The sequence below is a fragment of the Hydra viridissima genome, unplaced genomic scaffold (genome assembly GCF_058129835.1).
Source record: "Hydra viridissima isolate aposymbiotic clone 2 unplaced genomic scaffold, HvirCarnegie_v1 scaffold_2, whole genome shotgun sequence".
In the NCBI taxonomy this organism is placed as follows: domain Eukaryota; kingdom Metazoa; phylum Cnidaria; class Hydrozoa; order Anthoathecata; family Hydridae; genus Hydra; species Hydra viridissima.
Window position 1 is genome coordinate 19,595,057 of NW_028324301.1, and position 10,843 is coordinate 19,605,899.

Here is a 10,843-nt window from a genome sequence, read left to right on the forward strand (position 1 = left end):
ATTATTATTATTATTGTTATTATTATTATTATTTTTTACTATGATTATCATTATTATTTATTATTATTATTATTATTATTATCGTTATTATTATTATTATTATTATCGTTATTATTATTATTATTACTATTATTATTATTATTATTATTATTATTGCTATCATTATTATTATTATTATTATTATTATTATTATTATTATTATTATTATTATTATTATTATTATCATTATTATTATTATCATTATTATTATTATCATTATTATTATTATCATTATCATTATTATTATTATTATTATTATTATTATTATTATTATTATTATTATTATTATTATTATTATTATTATTATTATTATTATTATTATTACTATTATTATTATTATTACTATTATTATTATTATTATTACTATCATTATTATTATTATTATTATTATTATTATTATTATTATTATTATTATTATTATTATTATTATTATTATTATTATTATTATTATTATTATTATTATTATTATTATTACTATTATTATTATTATTACTATTATTATTATTATTATTACTATCATTATTATTATTATTATTATTATTATTATTATTATTATTATTATTATTATTATTATTATTATTATTATTATTATTATTATTATTATTATTATTATTATTATTATTATTATTATTTAAGCATCGGCGTTACCGCACCGTCGGTAAAAATGCGTAAATTTGCGTAAAATGCGTAAAAATGCGTAAATTTGCGTAAAATGCGTAAATTTGCGTAAAAATGCGTAATACGCAATTTAACCGCATTTATCACTTTTTACCGCATTTATCACTTTTTACCGCATTTATCACTTTTTACCGTTTTTATCACTTTTTACCGCTTTTTATCACGATTTACCGCATTTTATCACAAATTACCTCTTTTTTTGCTGATTACCGAAAAACTAAAAAAAGATACTTTAAATTGCTTTTTGTATTTCTATTAGTAAATATTACATTTACAGTTTTAAACAAACAAGTTATTGATAAAAAATTAATCATCAGATATATCATCATCTGTCTCTAATAAAATGTTTGCAAGCTCAGATGCTCTGTACTTTTTTTTCTCATTCCCCTTCCAATTCGACTTCATTATATTACCTAATTTTGCTTTTTTGATTCTACTTTGATTGTGCTGGAGTGTCATTGGAATAAACAAAGAGACACTTTGAGTTTGGTCTTTATCTTGAGTCACTTCATACCCTTCTTGTTGAGCTAGAGTCCTTTGACTCTCTTGAGTATCTAGCTGTTGTTGCTTATTAGGTTCAGGACCAGTTTGAGTATCTGATAAAGTTGGAGAAGCCTTTTCAAGTGCACCTCTTTTTTTAGTTTCAGTTTGACTATGTGATTTTCCCTGTTGGTGAGTCTTCTTAGTTGGTGGTGTGACATGTGGTAATACGGCTCTTCTTCGCAAGTTTTTTCCCAATCGTTGAGGTTAGAAGGAACCCTTGCATAATTTTGACTCACAAAAACTAACATGCTAGTGTTTTCTGGTTTTACATTATGTCTAAAGTCAGTAACTGTCCTACCTCCTACTGAAAACATTCTTTCTGATGAAGCAGAAGTCACAGGTATAGCCAAGTAACTTCTATCCAGACCAGCTAGCAAAGGTAACTCATTTTTATTTTGCTTCCACCATTCTAAAGCATCCACATCCCTTTCAGGTAAGGCCATAGTCTGATCTTTTCAAATTCAAGCATTAAGGGTGGCTTGAGCTTTGATTGGCTAGGCTGTGAAGTCCCAGGGCGATGCGCTGAAACCTGCCTCCTGTCTTTCAAAAACTCAAGGTCCACTGGATCCATAGTTTCGTCAAGATCTGATGTTTCTAGCGAAGTATGATCATCAACCAATGACTCGCAGAACTGGATTGTGGTTGGGTGATTGTCAACCAATTCCTTGATGGCGGCTTCCCTCCCTTCCTCACTGTTTGCAATATTTTTGAGTGTATATCCTCTATAATATGGGTGCAGAAGTGAACCCACATTATAGTATTTGACTCCAACGCCATAATTAGGTAAACCCTTCTCAAATTCTTTCATGAAGTTGTGTAGGCACTCTGCAACTTGAGGGTCACTCTCTTCAATGTCATTTATGGTTCTTTTGCAAAGCAAGTGGAGATTTAATATGTCTTTTTGAACTTTATGCATAGTCACTAGATTTTCAGAAGACCAGGAATCAGAGCATCGCTTACATTCTGCCAGAAATGGTAAAATGTTGTAAATACTAATAAACTCTAACTCATCCGGAATCAAACTTTGAAGATCTGGTTTGTTTAGAGTTTCTAGAGCAACCAGTAAACCAGCCTTCAATCTGAGGATTGACTTAAGCATCATAAAGTTAGAATTCCATCTTGTTACAATTGGCTGAATGATCTTGACTGGTTCTATATTTGCTTCCACGCACGCTTTCTTGATGTCCTGCCAGTCTAATGAACTTTGGTGGGTCCTTTGAGCAAGTCCTTTACATTTCTTAATTATACCATTGATTCCTTCTGATTTTTCTACAGCCTTTATTAAACAAGTGTTGAGCAGATGATTGGCACAGGTTAGATGATCACTGATCTCTTTGTTTTCCGTGATTGCTTTCTTCATGTTGGCTGCAGCATCAGTAACACCCACTTTGTAAAAGTCTTCCCTCTGAAGACCAGGAAATTGAGAAATCATGTGGTCTATTCCTTGTGCAAGCAAAACCCCTGTATGTTTTCCAATAAAGTTTTGGCAATCCAAAGATAAGTTTTTGAGTTCAAAGTCTTTGGTAACATAATGCAATGTAATTTCTTGCAGTCCATCCATCTGTAGTGAAAGCTGCCATTTCGCAATGCGGGATGTCTCTCTCAATTTGCATTTTTACATCACGTCTTAGATTGCGATAAATCATTGGTAGCTTGAATTTGGATAAGGTGGTTGGACTTTTTATGTTGGCTTGTGGACAAAGATAATTCAGCAGCATTTTGAAGCCAGCAGTTTCAATAACGTGAAACGGGAGGTTAGAGAGAACTAGTGAAAGGGTTAGGATGGTATCAAATTCCAACTGTTGAGCACTTTGTGAAGGCCACTTTATTGTTTCAGTAAAGTCGTCCATTTTTGTTTGGTGACTTGATGATGCATCATGTGGGAGGTTATCATGCCTTTTGTTTTTATTAATAGGACCAAAATATCTTCTTTTGGTACTGGACTTATCAGCCTCTGCCTGAGCATTCCTCTTTTCTTGAAATTTCTTCTCTTTATTTTCGTTATCGACTTTTTGCATCTGGTAAAAAAATAGCGGATTGCAGGATCTGAAATAAAATAGTGGAATTATATATGTTTAAAAGGATGCGAATTACAATGTTTCAGTAGTAGATAGTTCATAAAAAATAAATACATGAACCACAAGACACATTAGTGTTTTTTTAAAAATTCTAAATAATTTTTTTTTTATCATGTTGCATTTTACCATGGACATATAAGAAATGGACATGCAACCTATTGTTTTTTTTGCGAACCGTGCTCGTTGCGCATAGTTAGAAATCTTTTGTTTTAAGCAATAGAAATTAAATTATATTAAAGTCTGTCGGATTTAACGAAAATTTTTGGACTCGTCTAACCAGTCATTTCAACTTCCTCTCATTTATTAAAGATAACAGCAAAAGAACCAAGTTTTAAGCTTAATTTTATATAGATAGACATTCTTAATACCTTAAGAAATAACGCGGATAATGAAAAGAAATTGAGATCATTTGCTTGACTACCTTAGTACATGTATAACTTGAGATAAAATAAATAATACAAAAATCAAATTGTTTTGTAGCTACCTAGAGCACAATGGTTTCATGTCTAGGGAATTACTCCATCTATTATATTGCTGTAGACATCCAGTTTATGAATATTATAGAATTTTCTATTTTTATGTTTAACAACAGAAATATATACAGTAAAGGATAAATAACTTATACATAAATGAATGTAAATACAATAAAGAAAAAAATAATTTGTCACAGTTTTAAAGAATTTAGCAAAGTCAATTTACGGCAAACCGCAAGAATAACTAAGTATTTAATATTAACATAATATGATTTACCAGCTATATATAAACTAATTTTTATTTGACAAAAACAAATGGGTTATTATGAGCTTATTATGACAATTGAAATAATATATGAAATATGAAAAGCGAAAACATGAAATATCTGACCGCATTTTGCAAGATAATTATAAATTTGAATAACTTTTTTAAAAGGTTATGCTTTATCAAATGAATTATAAAAAAGCCTATAAGAAAATACACCTACTAAAAAAATAATGCATTAAGGAATATAAATTATGGAGCTTATAAAGTAGCCGAGGCAAAAAATGGCGACATGTCGGAAAAAATACTAAAAAAATACACAAAATTAAGGCTGGTGAATGAAGGACCAAGGAGTTGAATGAAACCAGATCTTAATAAAAAATTTAAGCTTTTTTATACTTCGCTATACTTTTTTTAGTCATTTTAAAATTATCCATACAGATCTATTTTATCATTGACAGACTTTGTTTACACGAAAAAAGTTCCCAAATTTACAAATATTTATCTTGAAAAAATGATGCAAGTCTGTTCGTGCCGACAACTGATTTCCTTTACCTTGGTGTAATTTGTTTAGTAATTTGTCAACGCGTGAAGTAGTTACTTTATCCTGAAGTGCAGTCTTATTAAACAAATGCTATAAAAGTTTAAACTAATACCACGTGATCAGAGGTTCTGTTTTTAAACTGTGGGCAGCCATTTTAATAGATTTTTTTGTTGACTGGTGAAAATTTAGAGTTAGGGCCTCTTTATATGGAAAGCGGGCTGGCTCGGCAAACGAGCCAGCCCGTTTACCGAGATCTCGACGTTGTCCTTATTTCAACTTAATTTTATTTTGCGTTAATATGAATAAACAAACTAGCCCGGATCGCTATCCGGGCCAGCTCGTTTATTCATATAAACGCAAAATTTTTCAAAGCCAGTTTTGGCCTCTCAAGAAGGCGGCGGATACAACGAACGGCTATATGAAAATTAAGAAACTAATGATAATCAAATTTTATATCTTAAGCTAAAATATTGATAAGTTTCAAATAAAAATCTATTTTTTTGTTTAGCATAAGATTTTTTTCATAAAAATAACGGAATATTACATAATTACATAAACTTCAAGTATAAATATTTTTTTATTTAACAAAACATATTCTTACAATAGCTTTTTGTATGTTAACTTTCTGCTTTTCTTTTTTTAGAATAAATATGAGCCCATAATTATGAAAGTGGTCTAAGTCATATTTCTTATTTCGAGATATTTAATGATTCGCATTTGAATAAATTAAAAATTCCGTATAACGTTGTAATTACAACTACTTTTTAAAGGTTCATTTTTGACGATATCGTAAAAATTACATTGAATATATTTAGTTTAAAATCATGTCGTGTGAAATAAGTGATAAATTCATATTTTTTTAATTTTGACTTAGACCACTTTCATAATTATGGGCACATGATAAAATACAGATTCTCAGTAAAACTAAGTAGGAGTTTTAATTTTAGTTTGTTTCAATTTAGTTTGTTTAATAGTAGTGAAGAAAAAGTATTTGTTTACTTGTGCAGAAATCTCAAATTTAAAATAATTAGCATTTGCAATATAACTTATGTACCTTTTAGTTCTTAACTACCCAATGCTTGTGCTAGAAGCAGGGGCCTGTACAGGAATTTTTTTGGATAAGTCGCAATTTTAACCCCTTCCCAAAAATGTTAAATTTTAGCATCCCCCCCCCCCCTTCCTCATTGAGAAACGCATATATGAGGTAAGACGGCTTAGTGTATGTACAAACGTAAGTCCGAATTTAATTTTTAGTGTTTAAAACCCTTACTTTCTTTTTATATTGTTCAAAATGCAAGTAATTAAAAAGATACACAGCTTTGTATAAAACAATTGGGGATGTCCATTGATATATTTTAATATATGCTTGTTGTTAACTGTAGTCTTCTCCTCCTGATGATAAATATCAAAAGAATTTGACTAAAACTTTACTAAGGGTGTAATTGAAATGGAAGTCCGGAATTTGTTCTCTAAGAAATAATAACTTTTATTTTTTTTAAATTAACAAAAGAAAATATTTAAAAAATGAAGTACTTTATAACTTAATAAAAAAGGTATGTCCATTCAAGTTTTTTATTAATTTGTTTAAGTCAAAAATTAAAACAACCTCCGTTTAATATATAAATCGTTTTTTAATAAACTTTAGACTGTTCTCGATTTGAAAAGCGCTATAATAAAATACCAAATCGTAAATCTAACTGTTATCCCGGATTAATAACTTCTTACCATCCGTTCGAACAATTAACCTTGTATAGTTTGCTTAATTATTGCTTTAGTTTGCTATAATTATTCGCTCTGTTTGCTTTTATCTACCGACGCATCATATTTGTTCAAAATATTGAAGTTGTGAAAAAATATATAAAGATACATATTTTGGGTATGTCCAGCGACGTAGCAGACATCCCCTAGACACGCCCTGAGAAGGTTAGTAGCACAACTGCATGTTGCGTTATTGAAAATATAAAATTTGTCAAAATTGTAGGTAGACACCACTGCCGCTTACCATTCAGTTGTGTTATCAACCTTCTAGCACACTGTATTGGGTAACTAAGAACTAAAAGGTACATAAGTTATACATAAACATTAATTTAATCGTAATATGCACATAAAAAAATTATATCGAATATTTTGAACTTTAACATTTAAATTAACAATTTCTTTAATTGTCTAATTTTTTTAAAATCATTTCATTTCTATAAACTTTTTAAAAATTTGTTTCATTGTCTTGTTTTTCTTTCAAAACTGTTTAATTATTTTCTTTCATATTACAATAGTCTTATTAGATGTACATCGGTTCACCGCTAAGAGCTCTGATCGCCGCCATCTTGGAAGGCCAATTTTTGCTTCAATATTTTTTCGAAAACAACAATAGAATACGCTATCTTGTTATATTTTGAGATCAGTGGTTTAAAATATACTAAATTATAGTAAGAGTAAAACACTTACTTTAAATGAGCTTTAACTCCACTGGTGCTACCTTGAGACAGCTTAATCATTTTTTTGCACTTATTGCACTCAGCAAATCCTGATTTTCTGCCAGAGCCAGAGATGTTATCCTCTTCTCTGTCTAGCTTGGTAAAATAATTCCAAAGAGACATTGTTTCTTGAAGATGGTTTGATTCGGTAGTGATTTTGGTATACTAATCAGATCACTGAAGAACTTTGAGGTTGTTAGTCTTTCTTGACTTTTGTCAAGCTTATATAGGAGACTAATTTAATTTTAGAGGGTAATTAATTATTTAACAACTATCTGACTTGATAAAAACAAAGTAATTTTTTACCATAATAATTACCGCTTATACAAACTTTTATCACAATTTACCGAAATTACCGATTTTTACCGCTTTTACGCAGTTTTACCGTATTTACGCAATTTTACCGTTTTTACGCATTTTTACGCATTTTACGCATTTTTACGCATTTTTACCGATTTTACGCATTTTTACGCAATTTTACCGTCTTCTGTTACAAGAAAGCGTAAAAATGCGTAATACGCATTTTTACCGCATACGGTAAAAGTGCGTAATACGCATTTTTACCGCATACGGTAAAAGTGCGTAATACGCATTTTTACCGCATACGGTAAAAGTGCGTAATACGCATTTTTACCGCATACGGTAAAAGTGCGTAATACGCATTTTTACCGCATACGGTAAAAGTGCGTAATACGCATTTTTACCGCACTGCGGTAAAAATGCGTATTACGCGTTTTACCGCATTTTACCGCATTTTACCGAAATTTTTTTACCGCCAGTGCGGTAACGCCGATGCTTATTATTATTATTATTATTATTATTATTATTATTATTATTATTATTATTATTATTATTATTATTATTATTATTATTATTATTATTATTATTATTATTATTATTATTATTATTATTATTATTATTATTATTATTATTATTATTATTATTATTATTATTATTATTATTATTATTATTATTATTATTATTATTATTATTATTATTATTATTATTATTATTATTATTATTATTATTATTATTATTATTATTATTATTATTATCATTATTATTATTATCATTATTATTATTATCATTATTATTGTTATTATCATTATTATTATTATTATTGTTATTATTATCCATTTTTCATTACATCTTTTTTTTTCTAAAGTTTTTTAATAAAATAACCTCTCGACGTTGTCTTATTTAGCAACCGTTTTTTAAACTCGTTTAATTGAAATAAGGTTTTATAAAGCAGTTTGAACGGAAAAATGCGTCACTAGTTTAAAAAACCACGATTAAAACAAGTTTTATCTTTGGTGTGAATGGGGTATTAGTGTATCAACTGCATCCGTATTTTACACAAGGATTTAGCTCTAAAGACATATAAGGTTCAAATAACACAGAAACTAAAGGTATTTGATCATTTTAAACGTCGTTCATTTGTCAATTTCATCAATACAACAAGCTGATTGTATTCACAAAATCATGTTTTCTGGTGAAGCTTATTTTGAATTTGGTGGCAATGATGGTAAGCAAAGCTACAGTATCTGGGGTGAGGAAACTCCAAGAATTGTTCATGAGAAACCTAAGCATCCTAAACGAGTCACTGTTAGGTGTGCATAATGGTCAAATGGTGTAACTGAACCTTACTTCTTTGAAAATATTGCCGGTGAAGCTGTAATTGTCAATGGTGATTGATATCGTTAAATGATAGCCAAATTTTTGTTATCTCAAAGACATTTGGTTTTAACAGGATGGCCCTACTCTTCAATTTGCTGGACTTATTTTATTTAGCAAAAATGGTGATATTAATTGGCCACCAAGGTCATGTGATTTACCGATGTTGATTATTTTCTTTGGAGTTATGTAAAAATCCAGGTCTAAAAGAATAACCTAAAATCGATTCCTAAACTTAAGGATGAAATTATTTGTGTCATTGGTGAGATAGAGCCATTATGTCAGAATTTCATTTAAAATTTAAACAAAAGAATGGATGTCTGTGGAGCTGCAGGAGGCCAGTTGGCAGATATTATCTCTTTTATATAAATGTGATAACTGATACTTCAATTACCAATAAAACGTTTTAAAAAAGTAATAGAAGTTTTATTTATTCGTATGTATGTATGTATGTATGTATGTATGTATGTATGTATGTATGTATGTATGTATGTATGTATGTATGTATGTATGTATGTATGTATGTATGTATGTATGTATGTATGTATGTATGTATGTATGTATGTATGTATGTATGTATGTATGTATGTATGTATGTATGTATGTATGTATGTATGTATGTATGTATGTATGTATGTATGTATGTATGTATGTATGTATGTATGAAAAAAATAAAATTTCATACATGCATGCATGCATGTATGAAGCTTCATTTTTTGTGTCAATTAAGAAAAAGCGGGGTAAAATGAGCTAGCTAAATCATTTATTATGCCATCAATTATAATTAATTCACAGCCAATTATACTAATTAGTGACAATTATGATTCTTCTTTATATAAACTCATTAAACAACCATTTCTGATGGTTATGATTGAGTTGTTTGTTAAAATATGACATCTCCTTTTTTCCATTTTACCCCAACTTTGGAATAAAAAAAGTTGATTCCAAAAGTTAAACAAAGTATGAAAACAAATAAAAAATGTAAAACTATTTTAAAGTAGCTCTTCCTCCATGGCTTTGTAATGGTCGAGGTTTGGATTTGTCCATATTAACTTTACTGTTAGTATCAATAGTTCAAGTTTAACTACAAGATTACAAGATTACCTTACATAACTATAAAGAAGCTATGATGAGTAGATATATATAATATGTTTTTAACAAAAAGATATGTGAGGTTAGAGTTTTAATTCACTTTAATAAATTTTCTTTATAACGTTTCATTACTAAAAAATTATTTTTCATTATCAAAAGTTATATTTTATCAGATTATTATCTAGTTAATACCTTTAAACCCATTAATAACGCTTCACTCTCTTCTCACATATGGGCCTATAATATTATACTTAGCTTCACTCAATTTTAAAAATTACTCAATTAAAACAGATTAAATTAATGGCCAAGTCATCTAGTGAAGTTAATAAAGGGAAAGCTGTTGAAAAATTAATTGGCGTAAATCCAGGTTTAAATTATTAAAAGGAAGCCAATCTCAAGTTTGATGTAACGATCAATACGCAGCTGCACTACTAAAGTAGCGGATATTGTTAGAGTATAGTTCTTTTGGGTATACCCAAAAGTAGTGTTTAATTATTAAGATTTATAAATCTTATAAATTAAACACTACTTAAAAAAGAAGAATAAAAAGCTATAGCATTTAACTGGAATCAAAAATCAGTACATTAGAAAGCCCAAAAAAATTTTTTTGACATACTAAACTATTTATCAGCAAAAAATCCCTTTCCCAGTGCGAATCAGTTGAAATCTTTTTTTTTTAATATTAGAATCAGCCATGTATTTTTTATAATAAATTCAGGTATACATATATTTTAGATATGGGACAGAATCCAAAACCATAAAGAATAAATAGAACTACAATCTAGATGTTTTAAGAACTAAACCGAATTAGAATTGTAAATGTTAAAGATCTTGACAATCCTTATACAAGTATATAATGACAAAGAAGCTTTTGCATTTTTAAAGTTTTACTTCATGATATTATTAATGATTTCTTTATCTCACTTAATCAGTTTGATGGTCTATGAGCGAAAGAAATGTTAACTTCCATAAGATTTTTCTAA

General features: G+C 28.6%; 1 protein-coding gene across 1 annotated transcript; it reads right to left on the reverse strand.

The window, feature by feature from the left end:
- Positions 1-771: 771 nt before the first annotated feature.
- Positions 772-7,646, reverse strand: LOC149892348 (uncharacterized). The gene is made up of 2 exons (XM_090080407.1): positions 7,066-7,646; positions 772-3,306 (listed from the first exon to the last, which is right to left on the reverse strand). Exon 2 carries the CDS (start codon positions 2,819-2,821, stop codon positions 1,670-1,672), a length of 1,152 nt encoding a protein of 383 aa, XP_089936533.1. The 5' UTR covers positions 2,822-3,306; positions 7,066-7,646; the 3' UTR covers positions 772-1,669.
- Positions 7,647-10,843: the final 3,197 nt, after the last annotated feature.

Bases quoted from the DNA above. Each gene is read 5' to 3' on its own strand.
- LOC149892348 (XM_090080407.1), bottom strand. From the start codon at position 2,821: ATGGATGGACTGCAAGAAATTACATTGCATTATGTTACCAAAGACTTT.